The 26,691-nt window shown below is 39.8% G+C and overlaps 1 protein-coding gene across 2 annotated transcripts; it reads left to right on the forward strand.

The window, feature by feature from the left end:
- The first annotated feature begins 14,843 nt into the window (after positions 1 to 14,843).
- LOC102238346 (gastrula zinc finger protein XlCGF7.1-like) lies at positions 14,844 to 26,651 on the forward strand. Of its 2 annotated transcripts, none has more exons than XM_023331960.1 (2): positions 14,844 to 15,124; positions 25,085 to 26,651. In XM_023331960.1, the coding sequence occupies exons 1-2, from the start codon at positions 14,945 to 14,947 to the stop codon at positions 25,898 to 25,900; spliced, it is 996 nt and encodes a 331-aa protein (XP_023187728.1). In that variant the 5' UTR covers positions 14,844 to 14,944; the 3' UTR covers positions 25,901 to 26,651. The 2 variants fall into 2 exon arrangements, with proteins under 2 accessions (XP_023187728.1, XP_005812261.3); XM_005812204.3 differs by having other exon boundaries at positions 25,088 to 26,180.
- Positions 26,652 to 26,691: the final 40 nt, after the last annotated feature.

The raw sequence follows: 26,691 nt of genomic DNA on the forward strand, positions 1-26,691 counted from the left end.
CAGAGGATATCTGTTCCAAACCATCTCCAGAAAATGCAGAGACTGTTCCATCCCTGCATCTTCTGGTCACTCAGCAGCATCTTACCCTCTGGGATCCAGAAGACACGCTGCGCTTGATGGACGAGCGTTTCACTGACCCATCGGTTCCTCTGCGTCCTCTGCTGTCCATCACGGCATCACAGTTCCTGCAGCAGAATCCTGATTGTCCTCCTGTCCTTTCTGTCCTCAACTCAGCGTCTCACTCTCTAATCTGGATTAGCGGCGCTGTGGGTCGGGCTTTTTACCAGATCAGCTGAAGTTCTGCCTCAGCAGCTCTGGATGAAAACAAACATTGTTTTTCAGATTTCCTTCAGCCGGGAAATTCAGAAGCTAACAGCACCACCTGCTGGGTTAAGAGCAATAAAGAACAATTACCCCAGATAGCAAAATCTGGTGAAACAACATTAGGCAGAAACATTGAATCTACGTTGAAGCCTGACATTGAAACGAAATTGAAAGCAGTTGGTGAGTCTCATGTTGAATCAAAGTTTTTGTGGGGATTTGGTTTTCTGTGTGTCAATTTAGTTATTGTGTTGTCTTGTTGTTCCGATTGTTTCCAACTGTCTTTCGTTTCCCTTGATAACCTTCCCTGTGTATCTATACCCACCTGTGTCTCTTGCTCTCTGTCAGGTCCTTGTCATTTCTGTTGTGTCATTGTCAGACTTATGGTCTTATTTTTGTTCATTGTACCAGTTGCTACCAGCATCTGAGCTCCTGGATTATGAACCATCATTTATTCACTATAGCCTGGGTCCTGCTGTGTTCCATCCTCACCAACTGCCGCACTTCATGACAGTTTCAACTATAACTGACTTTGTATCAATGTTGATTGAACCATCATTTGAATGTGGATCTACATGCACATTTAGGTTGATTTTATATTGAATGAAAGTTAAGGAATCAATGTTCATTCATGTACATTTTTGGTCTGATAGTTCTACATCATAGCATACTGTTAAAAGTTTCTTCACTGGTGTTAAACACACAATCTTATTGGCAGACAATGGGTATTATGTCATTCATAATTATCTTACATTACCATATTTCCAAAAATGTGTACACAAGCTAAAAAATGACAACATGGCATTAATATAACATTTTATTTAAGAAAACAGACATAGGTCTGTAAACATTTGACTCCTTTTTGACTGTCAGAGCAACAGTCTGTTGTCCAGGAGGTTCAGCCTTGTACTGTATGAACCAGGGAAACGGTACAAGTTGGGCTAAAACCAGGTCTGACTCTGGTTGGCGTCACTTTGGTTCCATGATTCTTTCCTCCCTTTCTGGCGCCTAATGAAGCCACTTCTTGACAGTTTATACTAACTATGTTAAATTTTAGTATACTTGAGCATACTTTAAGTCAGACTAATCATGAGTATACTTTAAGGTCACTTAGGATTAGTTAACTTAAAGTGTGCTATTTTGGAACAACTAATTTTGTGCTTAGTGTATTTTAATAGTAATTAAATTGTATTAAAGCACAATTTAAAGTGTAGTAAGTGTACTTTCACGTACTTTTTGGAACAATTTAAGTTACACTTAGCATATTTTAAGTATATTGTTTTTTATGTAATATAAATGTGCTTCATTAGTATTTTTTGAGTGTACTTGTAACTGGGTCTATATCAATAGTTGTATATGTCATGGTTTTGAGAATCTGTTTAACCCACATGCAGAAAACACCATCGGGAGGTCGAAGCAGTGCTTTCGCTTTATTAACTATAGGCGTGACTCTGAAAGTTCAGATGCTCAGGACAGGAGGGAAAATACACTAGGAGGGTGGTTGGGAACCAAGCGCCGGAGAGCTGTCTGCTAGAGAGTGGCAGCGTGGGAAACGGAGGGTTAACGGTGGAGCTAGGACCAGCCGTGGAAGCCACGGGGAATCACTCCGAATCAGAGGTCAGACTGCACGATCGGACTGGAATCCAGAGTAGGACCACACCTAGGAAGACAAGATACAAGCGCGGATCAGCGGAGAACTCAAAGATCTGCAGATAACTACCTGACACTCTGAGGGGCTGGAGTTACCATATAGACGAACACTCTGGCATCAAAGGATCGGCCGCCGGCTCTTCTTATGCTCCACCTGATAAGCGGAGAATACTTGCAGGTGTGCAGAGGAGGCTCGGGGAGGTTCTGGCCTATCCAGCTCTCTGAGGACATTTAGTGAGGAACTGGAGGAACTAGCGAGTGATAGCAGAGGTACCCAATAGTATATTTACACAAAATGTTTTCTTTAAAATGAAAATCAAATCAAATTTTATTTGTATAGCACATTTCAGCAGCAGGCATTTCAAAGTGCTTTACATCATTACAAACACAGAATCACAAAGCAACATAGAATCAATCATTAAGTCAAGTTCCATCATTAAATTCATAATTAATTACATTTCAAATACAATCCTAAACAGGTGGGTTTTTAGTCTAGATTTAAAAGAAGTCAGTGTTTCAGCTGTTTTACAGTTTTCTGGAAGTTTGTTCCAAATTTGTGGTGCATAGATGCTGAAAGCTGCTTCTCCTCGTTTGGTTCTGGGGATGCAGAGCAGAACCAGAACCAGAACCTGAGAGGTCTGGAAGGTTGATACAACAACAGCAGATCTTTAATGTATTGTGGTGCTAAGCCGTTCAGTGATTTATAAACTAACAACAGTATTTTAAAGTCTATTCTTTGAGCTACAGGGAGCCAGTGGAGGGACTTTAAAACTGGTGTTATGTGCTCTATCTTCCTGGTTTTAGTCAGAACGCCAGCAGCAGCATCTGGATCAGCTGCAGCTGTTTGATTGATTTGTTGGACAGACCTGTGAAGACGCTGTTGCAATAATCAATACGACTGAAGATGAAGGCATGGATGAGTTTCTCTAGATCTGGCTGAGACATTAGTCCTTTAATCCTGGAAATGTTCTTCAGGTGATAGAAGGCCGACTTTGTAACTGTCTTTATGTGGCTCTGGAGGTTCAGGTCAGAGTCCATCACTACTCCCAGGTTTCGGGCTGATCGCTGGTTTTCAGTTGTAATAACTGAAGCTGTGCATTGACTCTAGATCTATATCTCTAGCTCTATGACTCTAGATCTATAACTCTAGATCTCGGCACTGCAGAACAGGACATTACCTGTCCGGATCACTACAAGAAAATTTACAAGAAACAGAAACATAAAATATAGGGAACCTAATTCAAACCTCAGACTGTTCCCCTGCCTAAAGGAACCTCAGACTGAAGATTTCTTGGCCTCCAAGTCACTTAAACTCTTTTAAATCCCAGATCTCTCTGTGCTAAGGCTCTATTAATTAATGATTTCATCACTGAGCATAATATCCATGTTATGTTTCTGACAGAAACATGGTTGAATGATAATAATGAATCGATCGTACTAATTGAATCTGCGCCTCCTAACTACAATTTCTTCAGTGAGAATAGAAAACATAAAAAAGGAGGAGGCGTGGCTTCAATATTTAAGAATACCATAAATTGTAGTAAAATCTCTTTCGGTCACTTCACCTCTTTGAGTATCTTGGAATTGAAGCTAAAGGCCACAAACGAACTTTGACAGTAACTTTATACAAAACTCCAACTTTTGTGGAAAATTTCTTTACTGACTTGAATGAACTTCTATCTCTTATATGTATTGATTATGATTGTTTAATAATTGTCGGTGATTTCAACATTCATGTTGACAACCCCCAAGACAGAGGGGCAAAAAAGCTCGCTAATATTTTAGAGACTTTTGGTTTAACACAACATGTCAAACAAGCAACACACACTCAAGGACACACACTGGACCTGGTTATCAGTAAGGGTGTGAATATTTCCAATGTCTCTGTAACTGATGTCGCCTGTCGCATCACTTCCTGTTATCTTTGAAAGTTCTTTATCTTTTAACCCACTTGGACAAACAGCAACCATCACAAAACGTTCTCTCACTGAAAACACAGCAGAAACTTTTAATCAAATCTACTCTTCTTCCTCACCCTTAAGCTGTAATGATGTAGATAAGTTGGTAAAAGATTTTCAGTCTAAAGTCTCAGATATTATTGATTCCATTAAAATGAAGGTTGTGTCTGGTAAAAAGAAATCTCCATGGAGAAATACACAAACAGTTAGATCTGCAAGACAACTCTGCCGTAGGGCAGAACGAAAATGGCGTAAAACTCAACTCCACGTTCATTGTGACATCTATAAAGAAAGTCTACGTAACTATCATTTAACACTAAAACATGCAAGAGAGGCTTTCTTTGCAGATGTCATAAACAAAAACATTAACAATGCTCCAGCTTTATTTGCAACAGTTGACAGAATCACAAACCCTCCTGTGACGTTACCGCCTGATTTCCAATGTATTGCCGCCTGCAACCAGTTTTCCAGCTTCTTTTCAGAGAAAATTAATAAAATCAGAGGATTAATCTGAACATCCACTATAAAGTCAGTACCAATGCTGAGCCCAAACAAAACAAATACAGGAAAAATGACCCAATTTCAACTACTTAATTATAAAACCCTACAGGAAATTATAAGTCAATAAGCTCCAGTTCCTGCTGTCTGGATGTCCTAGATCTATAACTCTAGAACATTTCTTTAAGAAAGTCCTGCCTGTTATTGCTGCTGATCTGATCCAGATAGTAACTCATCGCTCTCATCAGGCGTTTTCCCCCAGGCTCTGAAAACAGCAGTAATCAAACCACTGATAAAAAAGAACAATCTGGACAAATCACTAATGCAGAATTACAGGCCGACCTCTGACCTCTGACCTCCCATTCATCAGCAAAGTTATTGAAAAAGCTGTGTAAACAATTAACTAGCATCCTAACTATAACCAACCGCTTTGACTCCTTCCAGTCTGGTTTCCATGGTTACAACAGCACAGAGACTGGCCTAGTCAAAGTGTTCAATGACATCCATATAAATATGGCCTGTGGCAGAACCACAGTGCTGGTTCTGTTGGACCTCAGTGTTGACCACGACATATTACTGAATCGACTGGAGAGTTGGGTCGGACTCTCCGGTCCAGTGCTTAACTGGTTTGAATCCTACATAAAGAACAGGGATTTCTTTGTTTCAATTGGAAACTTCTCATCAAAGAGGTCAAAGGTCACATGTGGGGTACCCCAAGGTTCAATCCTAGGACCCCTTTTATTCAATATTTATATGCTCCCACTAGCTCAGGTTATAACAGGACATAATATTAGCTACCATAACTATGCAGATGACACACAGCTCTACATTACGATGTCACCAGGTGACCTTTGACCCCATCCAATCACTGAACAGACGCTTAGAACAGATAAATGTGTGGATGTGCCAAAACTTTCTCCAGCTGAACAGAAACAAAACTGAAGTTATTATTTTTGGACCTAAAGAGGAACGATCTAGAGTTATAGATCTAGAGTTATAGATCTAGAGTCATAGAGCTAGAGATATAGATCTAGAGTCAATGCACAGCTTCAGTTATTACAACTAAAACCAGTGATCAGGCTAAAACCTGGGAGTAGTGATGGACTCTGACCTGAACCTCCAGAGCCACATAAAGACAGTCACAAAGTCGGCCTTCTATCACCTGAAGAACATTTCCAGGATTAAAGGACTAATGTCTCAGCCAGATCTAGAGAAACTCATCCATGCCTTCATCTTCAGTCGTATTGATTATTGCAACAGCGTCTTCACAGGTCTGTCCAACAAATCAATCAAACAGCTGCAGCTGATCCAGATGCTGCTGCTGGCGTTCTGACTAAAACCAGGAAGATAGAGCACATAACACCAGTTCTAAAGTCCCTCCACTGGCTCCCTGTAGCTCAAAGAATAGACTTTAAAATACTGTTGTTAGTTTATAAATCACTGAACGGCTTAGCACCACAATACATTAAAGATCTGCTGTTGTTGTATCAACCTTCCAGACCTCTCAGGTTCCGGTTCTGGTTCTGCTCTGCATCCCCAGAACCAGAACCAAACGAGGAGAAGCAGCTTTCAGCATCTATGCACCACAAATCTGGAACAAACTTCCAGAAAACTGTAAAACAGCTGAAACACTGACTTCTTTTAAATCTAGACTAAAAACCCACCTGTTTAGGATTGTATTTGAAATGTAATCAATTACAAATTTATTGATGGAACTTGACTTAATGATTGATTCTATGTTGCTTTGTGTTTCTGTGTTTGTTATGATGTAAAGCACTTTGAAATGTCTTGCTGCTGAAATGTGCTATACAAATAAAATTTGATTGATTGATTGATCTATAACTCTAGATCTATATCTCCAGATCTATAACTCTAGATCTATAACTCTAGATCTATATCTCCAGATCTATAACTCTAGATCTATAACTCTAGATCGTTCCTCTTTAGGTCCAAAAATAATAACTTCAGTTTTGTTTCTGTTCAGCTGGAGAAAGTTTTGGCACATCCACATATTTATCTGTTCTAAGCTTCTGTTCAGTGATTGGATGGGGTCAAAGGTCACCTGGTGACATCGTAATGTAGAGCTGTGTGTCATCTGCATAGTTATGGTAGCTAATATTATTTCCTGTTATAACCTGAGCTAGTGGGAGCATATAAATATTGAATAAAAGGGGTCCTAGGATTGAACCTTGGGGTACCCCACATGTGACCTTTGACCTCTTTGATGAGAAGTTTCCAATTGAAACAAAGAAATCCCTGTTCTTTATGTAGGATTCAAACCAGTTAAGCACTGGACCGGAGAGTCCGACCCAACTCTCCAGTCGATTCAGTAATATGTCATGGTCAACACTGAGGTCCAACAGAACCAGCACTGTGGTTCTGCCACAGTCCGTATTTATATGGATGTCATTGAACACTTTGACTAGGCCAGTCTCTGTGCTGTGGTAACCATGGAAACCAGACTGGAAGGAGTCAAAGCGGTTGGTTATTGTTAGGAAGCTAGTTAATTGTTTACACAGCTTTTTCAATAACTTTGCTGATGAATGGGAGGTCAGAGGTCAGAGGTCGGCCTGTAATTCTGCAGTAGTGATTTGTCCAGATTGTTCTTTTTTATCAGTGGTTTGATTACTGCTGTTTTCAGAGCCTGGGGGAAAACGCCTGATGAGAGCGATGAGTTACTATCTGGATCAGATCAGCAGCAATAACAGGCAGGACTTTCTTAAAGAAATGTTCTAGAGTTATAGATCTAGGACATCAAGACAGCAGGAACTGGAGCTTATTGACTTATAATTTCCTGTAGGGTTTTATAATTAAGTAGTTGAAATTGGGTCATTTTTCCTGTATTTGTTTTGTTTGGGCTCAGCATTGGTACTGACTTTATAGTGGATGTTCAGATTAATCCTCTGATTTTATTAATTTTCTCTGAAAAGAAGCTGGAAAACTGGTTGCAGGCGGCAATACATTGGAATTCAGGCGTAACATCACAGGAGGGTTTGTGATTCTGTCAACTGTTGCAAATAAAGCTGGAGCATTGTTAATGTTTTTGTTTATGACATCTGCAAAGAAAGCCTCTCTTGCATGTTTTAGTGTTAAATGATAGTTACGTAGTCTTTTAATGTATTTGTCCGCTTATACTTGACTGTCTTTGTGTTCCTCTGTGTCTGCTTTAGCAGTTTGGTCCTCCAGCTGCGCCCTACTTTCTTCTTCTTTTGTTCAGGGTCCTCCAGCACCATTATAAATATTAAGTTATTAATTTCCTCTTCCCTTTTGTTACTCGTTCCACTGGCGAGAGGCAAGTTTTATAATCCATTGTAATCCTTTCATTTATATTGTTCAAATGTTTATTTTTCCTTCTGTATTAATGATAGGTGTTTGGATATTTTCATTCGAGTTGCTATTACTCCTTTATAACATTTGATGCATGCTAACACTATTATTCTGTATAGATCGGGTTGGAGAACTGGAGCACATGCTATGTGCTAATGCTAATATCTCCCGATTGACAGATTAAATGAACGGAGAGCCTCCAAACCCAGACTTGGTGTTTTGTGGTTTGTCCGATCAACACATAACACACACAACGCAGAAGTCCACCGGTCACATACTATTTTTGTGATTGAAATACATTTAAAATACATTTAGCATGTATTTTCAGTATATTGGCATTACATATTTTATATATTAGTAGTGTGATCACAGTATGCTACAATTAACTTTAAAAGAAGGGAAATATTGTGAGATCAGTTTCTATTGTATATCTGGAGTAACGGTAGTTTGGTTTCATGGCCACTGGGGGAGCCCTAGGAAACTATAGAGAGAAAAGGAGTTCGAATAGGAAGCAGTTCATGCTCCCTTAGGCTGTAGATAAATAGATAAGCACGGTTACGATTGTCTTCCCTCATATCATGACAGGTGGACTTGGGATTTATTTACAAAATGATGCTTTCAGGGAACGTTGTAAATCTATAATCTATATTTGAAACAGCAAACAAACCATTAATACTTAACCCCATGATTTCTGGTTCTGATCTCCCGAGTCGATCAGGTTGTTTTCATCACTTCCTCTTTGGGTTTCTAAAGCCGGAAATAATCTAAATGTTTGATTTAGCCTCAAGTACACCTGGGAAGTTACTGTGCCCAGAGTATATACAGATCTATGCAGATGCTTCTAAAATGTTAAATGATAAATATGCAGTTTGAAATTCCAGATTTAAATATTATGAAATATAAAAGAATAACAGATAAATTGACAGAGTATACAGTTGAATTAATGGCGAGATCTTCCGGCAAGATGGCGATGGGCACACGTGTTATTCTGAGCTCCATCCGTTCAGCCCAAAACCAGTTACTTAAACTGGGCCTTTACTCATCATTTCATCCCCAAGGCGACCCGGAACATCCACGCTCTAGAGTAAGGAAGGAAAATAAGAGTTTTATAAAAGATGTCGGCCGTTAATGAGAAAGATTTTCCTAGTCTGAAGAATGCTAACGCTGCTAAGCTAAACATGCATAACTACCTGCTGCTAGCGCTGAAACACCGATGGAGACATCAAGAAATGCCTCCGGTATTAGACGGCAACTGAATGCAACTCCAACCAAACTCCCACCTGCTACAAAACAAGCCACTGAGACTGAGGTCTCCTGAGCTGCCGTCTTAGCAGCCATTAAAAGTCTGGATATCAGGCTGATGACTTTGGAAAACAGCTAAAAGAAAATTCTGACTTGTTTGCCCGCATTACTCTCCAAGTGGAGCAGAACACCGTCGGCGTTGCTGAATGTAAATCTACGATGGAAAATCTTGAACTGAGGTTCGCTGCAATGAATAAAGAAAATGCAAATTTGAAAGAAAAACTCTTGGAGGCTGAAAGATACAAGAACCTGAAGCCGTTGGAGAGCAAGAAGGAGAAAACCTCAGAGAAAAGGCAGAACAACTTCTCTCAAGAATCTTAGGACAGTGGGCGGACCAGATAGGAGATGTGATCGATACAATCCACCGATTAGGAAGAAAAGAAGAGGGACGGACCGTCAGGTCATCCTGCAGTTCACCAGGAGGCGCCACTAGGAGGCGCCGTCGAGACACAGTCTGGAAAGTGACGAAGGATTCAGAGGTGTGCAAAGAACAAGGTCTGCGTTTTGCTCAAGATTTTATTAAGGAAGACCGGCTGGCAAGAGAAGAACTGTGGCCCAAGATTACCAAAGCCAGATCCCAGGGTCAGGTGACCTTTTACAGAGGTCACATGGCAGTGATCGACGGCAAGGTGATCAAAGCTTCATCTCCTTTCTGAGACTACAGATTAATCTGATGTTTACATCATCCTATTACAAGGTTAAAAAAAAAATCAAGATCCACACCGTTTTTCCGTTTAGTATGGAGTTATATCTCTAAGTTACCTGTCAGAGTAAAACTCTTATCTGCGCTCCAGAGGTTATTTCTGTTTTCGCTCAAATGAAAAAAGTTTTAAGTTAAAGTTAGTGAAGGTTGTGGATGCAGGTTGATTTTTCTATGTTATAATGTAAAGGGTATTCTTGCCTTTAGTTCCTTCTGTCTTAACAAAACTTTTAATAAGGTTTGTGTCTTTTAAACTTTTCTTTTGTTTTAATTTTATGTCTTTAAAATCTAATCTCAAGTTTTTGTCGTTGAATGTGAGGGGCCTGAGAGAAAATGTCAAAAGGAAGGCGAAGTTTATGTAGAAACAAGAATCCACATTTTATTCTTCTTTAGAAACCCATTCAACGGACTGATGAAAGATTTTGGTCAAATCAGATCAAATTACTTATTCACATGGTACTTCAAAATCAGCAGGTGTGGCTATATTACTGAATAACTTTCCAGGGAAAATAATAATACAAAAGATGACAGTGATGCCATTGGTCTCTTTCTGTATTACATATTGAGGACTCATTAATAATCCTAGGTAATATTTATGGTTACTGTAACATTTTGAAAAATAAAGAGCTTCTTACTATGATTGAAGTAAATATCAAACAAGTTAAACACAGATTTCCTACTAAATATGTTTTATTAGGTGGGGTTGGAACATGGTTATGGACGAAGCTCTTGATACCCAAACAAATGCACTAAAGTTCATCCAAACCGGATTCTGTCTGATTTCTGTACCAGTTTGGGTCTTATTGACTTATGGAGAGACAAACATATTAATGAAAAACATTTCTCTTGGTTTAAATCAGACGCTTCAAGCAGATCTAGAATAGATTTCTGGTTAGGAACAGATGATATTCTCACACTAACATCAGACTGTAATATGTCTCCAACTCCTCTCACTGATCACTGCAGCATTAATTTATTAATTACTCCTCTTCCTGACAGTTTGAGACATGGAGGGTACTGGAAATTCAATGCAAGTCTCTTAAAATATGAATTATATTGCAGGGAAATCAAGAAACTAGTGAAAAAGATTCTGTTAGACGATTCAATAATAACCTACACTAAAAAATGGGAATACCTAAAATATAAGATACGGGCTTACTCTATCTCTTTCAGCAAAAACCTAAAAAGAAACAACGGCCTGGAAGCAGTAAGGTTAGTTAAAGAGTTAAACCTACTATGTGTTAAACAAATGTTGACTGATGCTGACAAAAATAACCTCGTGACCTACAAGCTAAATTAGACTCAATCTACGAAAGAAAAGAGCTTTTATCAGATCCAGAGCTGCGTGGATTCAGGAAGGGAAAAAACAGCTCATACTTCTGCAGGCTGGAAAAGAGGAGGCAAGTTAAAAAGCACATTCAATCCCTTATTATTAACAACAATGAATGTACCGACCAAATTCTAATGGCAAAAGAAATGAGCAACTTTTACCAAAACCTTTATTGCTCTTCTTTTTCAACCCCAGACTGCGACCTTCTGCTAGACCAAGTCAAAGACTTTGTCCCTCAAATCTCTGATGATTTCAAGGAAAACTGTGACAAAGATATTAATATGGAAGGGTTAGGGTTAGGGTTATATAATATGGAAGAACTAGACAGCGCCACCATGTGCTTGAAGCTGGATAAATCTCCTGGCTCTGATGGCCTTACTGCCAGTTTCTACAGAAACTTCTGGGATGTTCTCAGAGAATTTATATTCCAGGTTTTTAAAGAGATCTTGTGTGATAATTCACTTCCACACACCGTGAAACAGGAAGTCATCACCCTGAAACCCAAACAGGAAGAGACAACAAGGTTCTAGACAACCACCTTCTACACTGTGATTATAAACTACTGACGTATATCTATACAAATAGATTAAAGACTGGCCTTAAAGACGTAATTTCTGAAACACAGACAGGTTTTATGTCCAGAAGATCTATACATGATAACATCAGGCTGGTGCAGGATTTACTCCAGTACAGTGACCTGACTGAGGATAAAGGCTTCATCCTTTTCCTAGATTTCTACAAAGCCTTTGATATGTTGGAACATCAGTTTCTTTTCAAAGTTTTACACATGTTTGGATTTGGACCAAACTTCTGCAGAATAATAAAAAGCTTTTATAACAAGTTCAGCTGCTCTGCCACACGGTGCGTCTCCACGGTTCTCCATTAATAGGGGAGTAAAACAGGGCTGCAATATTTCCCTGTTTCTCTTCATCTTAGCTGTTGAAATGATGAGTATTTTCATAAAAAACTCAAACAGACCCAAATTGAAAGTTTTAGATGACCAATTATAATCAGTCAACTAGCTGATGACACCACAGTTTTTTGAAGAGTCTAGACCAAACCCCTAAAGTACTTGAGTTAATTAATACTTTCTCCAAAGCATCAGGATTGACCTTTAACCTGCAGAAATGTGAACTGATGGCGATTCATGGCTCTGATCTGATGGAAGCTTATAGTATCCCATTAAATCCTCAGTTAAATATCTGGGAATTTTAATGACTAAAGATGCTAAACGCAGTGAAACTGTTAACATAGAGAATAAAATACAGAATTGCAAATCTCAGTTAAATAGAAGCTCCAAAGAGATCTGAGCCTGTTTGGGAGAACCTGTTGAACCAAACCTAACAAATACATTAAAGCTATAAATCAGCTGAACTTTAATTTCATCGGGAAAAATCGAGTCCACTACTTAAAGAAAGCAAATCTGGTTAAAGACGTTAAAGATGGAGGTTTACAAGCTGTTGACTTTGAGTGTTTAAATGCGGTCTTAAAGGTAAACTGGTTGAAATCTTTTCTAATGAATAGAAATAGTTTCTGGTTTTGTCTTACCAAAGGTTTGTTAAAAAAATTGGATGCATAGATTTTGTTCTTAGATGTGACTTTGGTGTCAACAGACTTCCTGTTAAGATATCTGCCTTTACAAGCAGGTTTTGTTGTGTTGGAAACTAATGTACACACACAACTTCACTCCTCACCAAACTCCATCTGGAACAACAGATCTGTGTTACACAGGAATCATCTCTGTGTTTGGATCACTGGATGGAAAAAGGTATTTGGTCCAGAAGACATTTTCTTAATGACAGTAGAGATTGGTTGTCTTATGATGAATTTTGCTTATTGTATAATTTGGACTGCTCAGATACTCAGTTTAACACAGTAATGACCTCTGACCCCTCTGCAGTCAAATATCTGGTTAAAATATAAACATTCAATCAGCTAACCTTCAGTTACTTCAACTGTTTGGATTTAACCTTTTGGATAAAAGTAACCCTAACAAACCGATGCGTCAGCATCTAACTAACTTTATATTTCCTGTCCGACCAAATAAAAACTCCATTTTAAATTTGTTTTCTGACTCAGAGGTTAATAAGTGGAGAACCGCTGACCTTAAATCTCCTCTAAGTCCTAAAGCTAAAGAAGTTCATTTTAAAATTCTCAATAACTTTTTTCCATCCAGGGAATTATTAAGACAAAGATTCAACTTTGATACCAACAGCTGGACCTTTTGTGACAACGACTGAAACAACAGATCGTCTCTTTTTCTATTGTGTGCAAACTGGAACATTTTGGAGGAACTTTCAGGACTGGATCTCATCAAAACTTTCCTCCATCATCCCTTAAAAAGAGAGGATCCAATATTTGGAAAAACCCACAGAGACAGAAGAACCTCATTCCTCACAACCTGCTGATCCTCACCAGATTCTCCATCCACTCCTGTAAATGGGAAATAGAAATCCTGACTTTTCAGCCTTTAAAAACCTTTTAATGGACAAAAATCACTGCAGAACCTTAAACTGATGAAAAACCAGCAGGAATAAATAAAACTGTTAGACGCCTAGAATGGTGTGAATTTATTAGAAAACTAAAGGTCCTTTGTCTCTGTTTTTTTTTTTTTTTTTGGTTTGTTTTTGTCGTTATGCTATCCCTCTGTTTGATGTCTGATAAATTTTATTTATTTATAATTTTATTTTACCTGTTTACATGTTTTTATATTTTATTTTTTATTGTCATAATTGTATGTGTGCCTTAAGCCTGCAGACTTGTTTCTTCACGTATGTGCATGCCACGTGATCTTGTACACTTGTTCAAAATGTTTAATAAAAAATTTTTTTTAAAAAGTTGAATTAATGGCTTTAGAATGGATTGAAGAAGTGAGAGAGAGAGAAAGGCTATACTTTGTTCAGATTGAAGAAGTACATTAATAATACTCAAAAGGTAAATTCACAATCAAGGCAATATATTATATTGGACATAATTCTCTCAAATTCAGGATTAAAAATCATGGATCTCAGGTAAAACTAGTTTGGATTCCTGCCCACTTTGGTGTGGTAGGAATATTATATATATTATATTATATATATTAAAATAAATAAAAATGAGATAAAGAATATTCTAAAACTTTACATTAAGAAGAAATGGCGAGAACAATGTGATAGAGGAGGTAATGCTAGGTTTCATTATAGTATTTAAAAAGTTGGGAATTTAGAAAATGTCATAGAATTTTTTTTAGCAAGTAGAAAATGATATTATATCCAGATTTGGACATACAGGATTAAATAGTGAACAAATAGAAACAGTACAACATATATTTTAGAATGTAATAATATTCGTGAAGGCCTGCTGTGGTGGCGTAGCGGTTAGCGCGACACATTTTTGGAGGCCTTGAGTCCTTGACGCGGCCGTCGCGGGTTCGACTCCCGGACCCGACGACGTTTTCCGCATGTCTTCCTGTCAGCCTGCTGTCATATAAGGGACACTAGAGCCACAAAATACCCTGGAGGGGTAAAAAAAAAAACCCCAATTACATAATGTTCATGAAAGTGGTGTTAATTAACAATTTAGATAGGAATGCAAGTAAACTAGATATATGGGAATTGTTTGAGATATCATCTGGTGATTTTAATATTCTTTTTAGTTTTTAAAAAAGAACGGGAGATTATGGCAGTAAAAGCATCTGATCCATAATCCAGTCTGGAAGGTGGCGCTAATGCACATGATGTTGTTTGCCAACCGCCATAAAAAAGTGGAAGAAGAAGTTACTGCGCATGCTCCCTGAACCTCGTGCGTTCAGAAATCAGTGACTCCGGTCCGGTGGTGTGAGCGATACAGAACCAGAATCTGGAGCAATTTGGGGCTGCGATGGAGAGTCGGGACCAGAACCGCGACCAGAACCAGGACCAGGACCAGGACCAGGACCAAGACCAGGACCAGGACCAGGACCGCGACCAGAACCAGGACCAAGACCAGGACCAGGACCAGGACCGCGACCAGAACCAGGACCAAGACCAGCTCTCCTGCTCTCCTTTTAGGTGGAAGAAGGTCAGTGATTCTGGACTGCTACTAAAAACCTGGTCTTGTGCGAAATTCTGTTCCCTGTGAAAATCTGCCCCCTTGTGTCGGGAGCGCGCATTGCAGCCAGAGAGGCGGATCTGACCATTCTCACGGCGCTTCTGATCGATTTCTCGGTAGAAACAACTCAGTTAATCATGTCAAGCTTGTAACATTTAGTTTAATCGGCTGCTGTTGTTTACAAAATTGTCAAAATAATTAAATAAACGAGGTTTTTTTACGCTGGTTTCTGTTATTTTAAACGCCAAGAGAATCGGTCTTTTTCCAACTTTTGTCACTTCCGCCTGACAGAAATAAAAGTCAGTCACCAAAACACAGTTTTCCAACACGTAGTGTGTTTTTATAATTTTTCATTGCTGATATAAGAGGATGGCTGAAAGCAGGGCACAAAAATGAAGACTTCCTGAAAAGACGAGAGCGTAGACTTTCTGTTAAATCCCGTTCTAATGTAAATTAAAGCTGCCAGCAGCCTCGGGCGGCCCTCGCAGCAAGCGCCGCTCCGGCCTATTGGCCACCCGGGGGTTCCAGCCACCGCAGAAGCTCTCGCACGGTTTCCAGAGCCGCAGCCCGCTCGCCACCGCAGAAGCTCTGCCGCAGTTTCCCCGCCCGTCCACCGGGCGACACGCGTGAATGCGTTTGGCGGCGCTCCCCGACGACTGTCAAAAAATCTGGTGCAGATCGGTCGATGCATGGAGGAGATACAGCCGATGTATTAACTTAGGGGGCGCAGTGGAGCCAAATTACATTTCAACCTCGTCGGGCTCTTTAGAGGTCAACAAAGGTCATACATATCCAGTTTGGCGCCAATCGGATGATCCATGCGTGAATAAGAGCCAAACGTATGCATATGGCGAGGGACTGATATTCGCCATTTGTCCACGCCCACACGGTTCAGCCAGCAGCGAGCATTGACAGAGTTTATCATCCGAATCATCTTGATTAGGTCAAAAGAGCCATAAACAGAGCTTTCCAAGGAAAAAAACGGCACTTCCTGTTCTGAGGGGGCGGGGCTTAGATGATGTCATAATATGATGACATAGGATCATCAGGCATCCCACCAGGATCACTCAGGCCAAGTTTGATGCAGCTCGGTCAAAATATGTGGAATGTAGAGGCAAACGTATACGAACGGCGTTGCCGCCATTGAAAACTCTTGGCACTTTAAAGCAAGCGAGACCAACTTCCTGTCTGTCATCCAACACAGAATCACCTTGATTAGGTCAAGAGAGCCATAGATGGACCTTTATAAGGAAAAAAATAGCACTTCCTGTTCTGGGGGGGGGGCAGGGCTTAGATGACGTCATACTATGATGACATAGGATCATCAGGCATCCCACCAGCATCACTCAGGTCAAGTTTGGTGCAGAAGCTATCGACCGTTCACAGTAAAATACGAGACTTCCTGTTGTCAGGGGGCGTGGCCTAAGTGATGTCATCTTTTGACCATTGGATATTATTGGACACCCGATGATGATCAATAACTGAACGTTTGGTGTCTCTGTGAGTTTTTGTGTTAGAATTACTAATTATTTAATTTTTTCCTCTTCATTACAACATTGAACTGTCATTCCGTAGGGCAATGCTGCCCTCTGGTGTCGAATTACTGAAATAGTTTCATTATTTCAGTAATTCGACACCAGAGGGCAGCATTGCCCTACACATGACAAGGATCCCCTTTGTAATTACATATTACACAGTCGATCACAGGGGAACTTTGAGCCCTGCTAATCCCCCTTCAACCTGCTCAAGTCTCACCATTTTGATAACTTTGAATTGGACATGCCTTATGATCAGACTGACCGAGTTTGAAGCCGATCAATCGAAATCCCAAGGAGGAGTTCGATCAAATACGAAGGCTCTAAATGTCAAAATCGAGGTCAAATGAACTTCAATCCAAAATGGCCGACTTCCTGTTGGGTTTCGACCATGGCTCCAAGAGACTTTTTTGTACGTCCTGACAAGATACACATGTGTACCAAGTTTCGTAATTCTAAGTTAAAGCATGGCTTGGGGCTGATTTTTTAAAATATTTTAGGGGACCGTATAGAGAAATTAGGCCACGCCCACCAAATATCGCTATGGATTCCTGTTCGGGGATGGATAAGGATCCATCCTAGTGAGTTTGGAGCAGCTCACCCCGAAACTGTGGAATTCAGAGCCAAACGAAATTCGACGGCGTTCGCAACGCCGCCACGCCCACCTGCTTCATCGCAGCCGGTCGGGGTTGGAATCCACAACACACCAACATGTCTTCTGTCTCTGGACACAGTTTCATGTTGATTAGGTCAAAGGGCTAAGATAGCGACCGTTCACAGTAAAACATTACACTTCCTGCTCTCAGGGGGCGTGGCCTACATAAAAAAAAATTTCACTGCAGGGTATTATAGGACACCCGATGACGATCAATCACTGAAAGTTTGGTCCCTCTATGTGTTTTTGTATAGGAAATATAAGAGGTTTTTGTTTCATGGCGTGTAGGTGAACTTTGACCCCTGGTAACCCCCCTTCAACATGCTCCAAAACTCACCAATTTGATAACTTTAAATCAGACATGCCTTATGATCAGACTGGCCGAGTTTGAAGCCGATCAATCGAAATCCCTAGGAGGAGTTCGATCAAATACGAAGGCTGTAAACGTCAAAATAGGGTCCAAAATGGACCTTCAATCCAACATGGCCGACTTCCTGCGATACTTGCACTATGACATTACTTGTAAATTCTGAGCGTCTTAGTGAGCTCTACAACTGTACCGAATTTCAAGTCTCTACGATGAAGTAAGTGAATAGCAATGGGTCTGTTGAAAATTGCTAGTTGCCGCCGTTGAGCAATTTTTTTTGCGATTTTTGCGGCGACCTTAAAATTCAAAATTTTTAAACCGCCTAGTCGCTTCCGCCAAGTTTGGTGAGTTTTTGAATATGATAAAGCCCCCAAAAAGGCACACGAAGAAGTGGGAAGAATCGTTAGAATAATAAGAAACAGTACAGATACAATAGGCCTTCGCAGCGCTTTGCTGCTCGGGTCTAACAAGAAGAAAGATGAGTTAAATACTGTAACAGCTGTGATATTTGAAAACAGTGTAGTCATGGTACTGACCCGACTCCAGTTCCATGTCAGGACCAATTTTATTCATGTCAAAGTAAAACAGCTTATATAATTAGGACAAAGGACAAAGACGTTTCTTCCAGTTAAAGCATCATGCACATCTGATGATGACGAGTGGAAAACAAAAGTTAAAGATTAGTTTCATTTTACAAAACATTTGATATGTTATCCATACAATGCAAATCATATGATTGGAGTATGAGGAAGTATTAACTTCACTGATTCATACAGCTATTTTCTGCATAGGAATTAATAATAAAGCAAGCAGTTTGTTGCACTGACTGAAATTATTCCTTTCATTAAAACAAGATATCAGTTTATATATATATATCAGTACAAAGACAGACAGTTTTTGTGAAACACATGTGTATGATAATACAAAGTGAAATTGATGTGCTTTGATATATATTTATAAGAATTTAAAATAAAATGTACATTTCTCTGCTAGAGATTTTCTCTGGGTAGCAGATGCTGCATCAGCCAGGGGTTGAGCAACATTTATTTTGCTTCCTTGGTTTTTTAAACAATGTGGCAGTCGGGGACTCTCTCTAATGCAGATTTTCAGATGGTCAGTGTTTATCTTCCAGAATATCACACCATTATGTCTTGGATATCTGCATTTTTGCCTTGGATACTGACGGCTGTATAGGGTCTGAGAAAACCGGCATCCAATTTCCCACCTTTTCTGTGCTGACTGCGTATGTTCTGCCTCCACACTCGGTCAGCAGGTTTAAACACGGTTTTAAACCAGGTTTAAACACGGTTTTAAACCTGGTTTTAAACCAGGTTTAAACACGGTTTTAAAGCAGGTTTAAACCAGGTTTAAACACGGTTTTAAACTAGGTTTAAACACGGTTTTAAAGCAGGTTTAAACCAGGTTTAAACGCAGTTTTAAAGCAGGTTTAAACCAGGTTTAAACGCAGTTTTAAAGCAGGTTTAAACCAGGTTTAAACACGGTCTAAACACAGTGCCAAAGTGTTGTGCTCTGCCCTTTGCTTTCTCCTGTTTTTTGGAAACACTGTCGCTGACGATGCTCCTCAGGCTTTCTTGTATTTTGACGTCCTCGGCCAACTCCTCCACTCCAACGATGTCCTCCACAGCACCGTCAATCTTTCAACACAAAATTAATATTTCATGTGTCAGTTCAAATCTGTCATTTAGAAGCATACACTCATCATGTTTATGGCATGCTACAGTGAGATATCACAATATATTCTGGAAGAGAGTATACTGACAATGTCTCTTGAAATGGTTTATGCAATTTTCACATTTATAGAAAAAATTCTGAAAACCTTTTCAGAATAAAGTCCTTTGTGAATGATGCACTTAAAGTAGATGCTGAAATTTAATTCAGATGCAAAGTCTTCCTGACTATGCAAGAAAACAAAATGTTTTTGAAGAAACTCAAGTGGTAACTGAAAAATAGAATTTTTTACTTAAATACAATACCATGAAATGGAAAGATTGACCATGTAATGTTCAGGGACTTCCGAGGGATGGCGTGCCTCTCTTCTGAACATGAGGAAGTTTGGGGAATACTGTGTGGTTATTAGTTTTTTGGTGTGCATCCCAACATCACAGCATCCAAATACTCGTCCCAGGTGTGTGGACGGCCGTCCACAGCCTGACTCAGAGCTCTGAAATACACGAAAAGTGTAAGATGTCACACATAACACCTGATTTCTTACAATTAGCCTTATTTTGTAAGTAGTTTAGCAAATACACGTCTTGTTTTGTGACCTTTCTTTGAAAATGTATAGATTAGAGATAGTACTCACCTTTGAATTGTCCCATTCATTTTTTCAACCAACCCATTGGTTGGGGATGGTATGGGGAACACAGACTTCGTTTGATATTGAGAATTTTGCACATTTCTTGGTTATGAACAAATAGCTCTGAGAAAATAGATGCATATTTAAACAACATATTGAACGAAATAGTGTGAAGGAGGACATTCATTGTGTTAAATTTCTCTAAGACGGCAGTTTTCAAAGTGTGAGGTGCGCCTCCCCTAGGGGGCGCCAGAGCACTTTAGGGGAGGGAAAAAATAAACCGGAAAAGAAGCTATCTGCTGGCTGTCTTGCGCATAGCGTGCGTAATTGTTTTTTCCTCTGTACGCCTCCGCTCTTTCATACAGCACGCTCATTTAGCTCGAGATAAATTGTTTAGATGAGCCACAAAAAAAGCTCCACCATTTTGCAACTGTTTAGGTTTTTGATTTATTTTTTAATTTCAAGGAAATGTGCAACATTTACAGATGTGTTCCAGAGATCTGATCAAAATGTTTATGTTAAGATGTGAAAACACTGTTGGTATCTCAAACATTAAACTCAGAATCTCAGATGTAACATTTGTTTGAGAAAACGGTTGAAAAATGAGTTTGGGGTTTTTATCATTAGAAAAATGAAAAAAGGTCGTATTTGTCATACAAAGGCCCTGATAAAATAATTAAAATGGGAGGAAATGTTTTAAAATGTTCATGTGTTAAATTTCATTCAGATAAAGTCTCATTTTAAAAGATGAGATGGTTCTAAAATAAAAGCAGTTAGTTTTGTTGTGGCATTTGTTTGTGTGTGTGTTGATTATGGGGGGGGCAGCAGGCATTGTGCTCCTTGGAGGGGGGCTCATACTTTCATACTTTGAAAACCCCTGAGCTAAGAGATTCAAAATAAATACTTACAGAATTAAGTATTTATTTGTCGTCTTTGGTCAGACTGATGCACAAACTTAATTATGCATCCTGTGACTTCAGCTGCTGCTTTAGTGTTTAAGCCTGTGGTCACTTCGTCAAATAGTCAATCATGACACAAATATACTTGTGTCCAGATTTTGTTTCGGCCAGTTTTCTAATGAGGTCCATCCCAATTAATTCAAAGGGATGGGTAACCTGAAATGAAAGACTTAATAGATTAGTAAATAAACTAAAAAATAGAACAGGAAAATCTTTGAAAGCAGTATATCATCCATGCATTCATTTTCCTTCGCTTTATCCGGGGTCGTGTCGCGGGGGTAGCAGCTTCATAAGCAGTATTTTGTCAAGCTAAAATAATATGTTCTCAGTATATTGTAAAATGTTTAGTATAATAAAAATACATTCCTTAATTTTATACATCAACTTGTTCAAAATGTAGGCCCTTTGTGAGAACATGGACTGCACTACCATGTAGTCTCACTCATAAAAATGGTTTCTTTTCTTTTTATGGGATGTTCACTGATGGGCGCCGGCCTGACAGGATGAGACTGACACCTGGGAAAACACAAAAACCAGCAAGAATTTAACACATGCAAAGTTGACATTATTGGACAGTTATAGTTTCATATTGGTAAAACAAATAAGGCTTACACATTTATTTTCCTAAAATTTAAATCTTGTATTTTTATTACGAAATAAAATTCTTTATTTAGTCCACTGCTTATGTAACACACCCATTTCTTGATGTCCACAGACATTCCTGGCCAATAAAATCTCCTTGAGACGCATCTGTAGTTTTTATTTGTGCACCTGGCAGGAAGTCAACAAATATTCCTTCGGCTTCCTCAGCACCTTTAACAACGTTGACCTTTGTTGAGGACAAACTGCCTTTGTGTTTAACGTAGAAGAGGTCATTTCCTTGGAAAAGATAAAGGACACCAATAAAAATACGACTGAAGCATGAAATTCTATTATTAAAATACATTTATATTTCTACAAATATGCAAATGTATACTACTACTGAGTTATACATAGAAGCTGAAACAAGAAGCATGCAACAAACAGAACATGAAGAAAGACATTATCAAATGCATATTTATTTAAAAAGTTGACTTTTGGAGGAAAAACAACGGTGCTCATTTGAAGGAGTAATGTCTGTGAATTTGTTGACGTAATGGTTTTTATTCACAATTGTCCACTTTGTTAGATTTAGTTTCTTTTATTGATGAATGTAGAAGTACGGGAATCTTTCTACAACACAACTTAGAAATAGAACTGAGTAAAAGTGTAATTAACATGAATAACAGCTGCAGTCAAGAACATTGTGCGTTATTCCTGCGTTATAACGTGGAGTAACGTTCCTGTGTGCACACATATTACTGCAGCAGTAAATCAATAACAAAAACATTGAATGTTATCTGTTTTTAGATAACTTATGCATTCCACTATTTACTACATATTAAAGTAGAGGTTACCGTCAATGCATCACTCTGGAAGATAAAGATAATTACCTTCAATCTTGTACGACCAGGCTTTCCTTCCAATGACATATTTTCTTTGCTTCGTTGACTGCGGTGGATATTCGCCTTTAACTTTATAGTTAAAGAGCGTTTCATATTCCACACTGTCCATATTTATGAAAAGTGTGGAGTTAATGCAATAGTTGGCTTAACTTAAAGCAAAACGTGATGAACAATCTGCCCACCACCTGCACATTTGCATAATTGACTGGAGGAAAAGCACCACGTGATTTTTGACTTTCTAGAAAACAGCGTATGTGTTTATATTGTAAGGTGCATTGTTAAATGTAATATCTGCAAAATATTTGTAACTTGGAAAATAAACAGAACATACATTACATAAAGATCATCAAATCAACAGTCATATTTATTATAACCATCTTAGATTTCAAAATATCAAATAATTAATTGCTTCAAACGATACATAGACAAATAATGACCAACAGTTTCAAAATTCACAGGATTTGCTCATTTTTTCCCCATTTTATGGAGGAACGGATTATTTTAGGCAGCTAAAAAATATATAAAGATTGTTGCTGAATTAATTTGTTCCCATGTTATGGAGGGGAACAGATTATTTCAGGCAGCTGAAATATCCATTCTCTCCTCCCCCCATAACGTTTGGGAATAAAGAGCAACTGTTGCCAAATTCTCAAATATTGTTATGTGTGATAGCCTGTAGTATATTAGAAATTTCCTTACTACAGTAATCTGTCATATTTTACATTAGAACGGGATTTAACAGAAAGTCTACGCTCTCGTCTTTTCAGGAAGTCTTCATTTTTGTGCCCTGCTTTCAGCCATCCTCTTATATCAGCAATGAAAAATTATAAAAACACACTAGGTGTTGGAAAACTGTGTTTTGGTGACTGACTTTTATTTCTGTCAGGCGGAAGTGACAAAAGTTGGAAAAAGACCGATTCTCTTGGCGTTTAAAATAACAGAAAACAGCGTAAAAAAATCTCGTTTATTTAATTATTTTGACAATTTTGTAAACAACAGCAGCCGATTAAACTAAATGTTACAAGCTTGACATGATTAACTGAGTTGTTTCTACCGAGAAATCGATCAGAAGCGCCGTGAGAATGGTCAGATCCGCCTCTCTGGCTGCAATGCGCGCTCCCGACACAAGGGGGCAGATTTTCACAGGGAACAGAATTTCGCACAAGACCGGTCGGTCTCTAACTTTACCGAACTGGACCTGAACCTGTCTAATCGATCCGAACCGGGCCCGAGTTCTGATCCACCAGCAGTGAATAGTCCGACTCCAGCTGCTGGTTTTCCTCGTGAACAGATTGAATTAGTGGTTCGAATATTTCCGGTTAATTTCAGGGTTGAATTATTGCTTTGTAATTGAAAACCATTAATTGACCAAATAAGCAACATTTTTGATAAAACCATTTATGCTGCTAAATTATTGAATAAATGGACAAATGAGCGCAATAACATGACTGTAAAGGTGAATGAATAAATAGATTCATAAAGCTACAAATAAATATTTTTTATTTTATTTGGCTGTCCTGCTGTGAACATTTTCTGGGTTTGGTCAAATCATTTAGAAGCAGAAATTAACCGAGAAAAGCCGCTTCCATCGCTACTGTTAGCGACGTAGCTGTGCGTCAGATTTACGACTGTACCAGAAACACAGGAATACAAAGGTTCCCCCTTGGGACTGTTTCTTGTAAAAAAACATGTATATATAAATATTGCAATTAACTGGGTTACAATATGCAACTCATTAAAATCGATGTAATTAATTACTCTAAATGAATGTCTTCAAATCCCATCTCTATGTTATTATCAACATTCCTGATTCATTTGTGGATTGTGAAGCAAAGAAGAGAGGAAAGACAGTTCTGTTTGGATTTTAATGGACTGGGAAGTTTGGCCGGGTTCTGTGGTTCACTAAACGTCCAACATCCTCAGAATGACAAGAAAAAGGTGAGGAGGACCCAGTGGTTCTGTCGCTTGGCCTCCAGGATCTGAGCTGCTGTTGCCTCCATGTTGGATCATTTGCCAGCAGAAGGTCTGTGGCTCTCCGGGACCTGAACCTCCATCTTTCCCCTGCAGTCGATCTGAAGCTGCTGCTGGAAAACGAACCGTTTCTGACAGCTTGATGATGTCGACGCCTCCATAACCAGATTGGCAGCAAGAAGAGACCATCTGGACAACCAAAGAAAAAACTTTTGGAGACGAACAGCAAGAATCTGAAGTGGGAAGAAAACGTGTCCAAGGTGAAGAAAGCAGGAAGTAGAGCCAAAACATCCAGAACTTAACTGGAGACGACGACCAATCTGGATGTGTAGATCTGCTGGTCCATCAACTCTCCAAACGTCTTGATGATGAAGAATCAGCAGAGAAATGTTTCCTCCATTAATCTGTTAATGTGATCTTTGAAAATGTATTCTGTCTGTAAAACCACTGCTGGTTTAGATTTTTGATTTTGATAATGAAAGGAGAGTTTAATAAATAAGATGATCAGCGTCTGGTCTAGAAGGGAGCCGATCTCATTCGGGTTTCCTCTTTGTTTTTGGGGTTAAATATCGGTCCAGATACGACTTGTTTTCTTCTCCATGTAGATTCTAACGCATTCAAATGTTGTTTATTTGTGTTCAGCAGAAACGTAAAGGGAAAGCGAGGTCAAAGGGTCACCGCTGTCTGCTGTGTAGTAAAACCTTCCAGTCAGCTGAGAGGCTGAAGGCCCACCAGATCGTCCACAGTGAGGAGAGACCACACATCTGCAGCGACTGCGGCGCCTCCTTCAAGGTGTTGAACTCCCTGAAGCTCCATCAGCGGATTCACACCGGAGAAAAACCGTACGGCTGTGTGGAGTGCGGAGCGTCCTTCTCCGTGTCCAGCAGTCTGAAGAAACACCAGCGGCTGCACACGGGAGAGAAACCCTACAAGTGTGACGAGTGTGGGAAGTGTTTCGCTGAGTCCAGCGCCTTGACGGTCCACAGACGCACACACACGGGTGAGAAACCGTATCAGTGTGACGTGTGTGGGAAGGGATTTAAAACATTGTCTGAGGTGAAACAGCACCGGATCCACCACACCGGAGAGAAACCCTTCTGGTGTCACCAGTGTGACAAACGTTTCGTCACCAAGCAGGCTCTCCAGACCCACCAGGTCATCCACTCAGACCTGAAACCGTTCATCTGCGGCGAGTGCGGAGAAGCCTTCAAGCTGGCCGTCTCCCTGAGGCGCCACCAACGAGTTCACGCCGGGTATCAGTGTGACGCCTGCGGGGAGATATTCGCCACGGCGCTGATCCGAGCCAATCACAAGCGCAGCCACAAGTGGCTGGACGTGCTGCAGCGCAACTGGCGTCTCCGGAAGCTCCAGATGATGTCCGCCGGACACGGTGTGGTTCCAGGACAGACTGGACCACCCAGGGATCTAGCTGTGAAAAGAGACTGGACTGAGTCATGAACAGAACCGGCCAGCTGCATCCCAAAGGCTTCATGTCTGCCGTCCGTCAGCCGGACCAACAGGAACCTGAAGGAAGGTCAGAGGTCATCTTGTCTTCAGGAAGATTCTTTTGGTTTTTACTTGATGAACTTGAATAATCTGATTTCCTGCTGCAAATATTGAAGAAGTTATGTTTCTGTAGTTTTCAGAATAAAGTTTTGTTGCATCAAACGATTTTCTGTTGAGTCATCACTTCCTGGTGGAGTTTGGACCACTTCCTGTTTTCTGTGGTGCATCATGGTCTTGCTGTTAATGTTTCCTCACTGCTCAGTTCAGCTTCAATTCTCTAGATCGCTTAAGGCGGTCAGGATCGTTTAAGGTGGTCTGGATTGTTAAGGCGGTCTGGATCAGTTAAGGTGGTCTGGATCGGTTAAGGCGGTCTGGATCAGTTAAGGTGGTCTGGATTGTTAAGGCGGTCTGGATCAGTTAAGGGGTTCTGGATTGTTAAGGTGGTCAGGATCGTTTAAGATGATCTGGATCGCTTAAGGTCCAGACCACCATCGGTAAAGGTGGTCTGGGTTGTTTAAGGTGGTCTGGATCGTTTTTGGTGGTCTGTATGGGTTAAGGGGGTCTGGATTGTTATGGTGGTCTGCTGGTTTCCTGAACGTCAGTCAGAGCTTCTGGACCTTCAGCAGCTTCAGGTTTTCATTTTGTTTCATTTCTTCCTTATTGGGTTTTAGTTGGACTCATGGAAATGGAGCAGATTTAACATCCTGCGTTATTGAAGCATTTTTACTGAAACATTTACAGAT

Source organism: Xiphophorus maculatus, chromosome 4, assembly GCF_002775205.1.
Source record: "Xiphophorus maculatus strain JP 163 A chromosome 4, X_maculatus-5.0-male, whole genome shotgun sequence".
Lineage (NCBI taxonomy): Eukaryota > Metazoa > Chordata > Actinopteri > Cyprinodontiformes > Poeciliidae > Xiphophorus > Xiphophorus maculatus.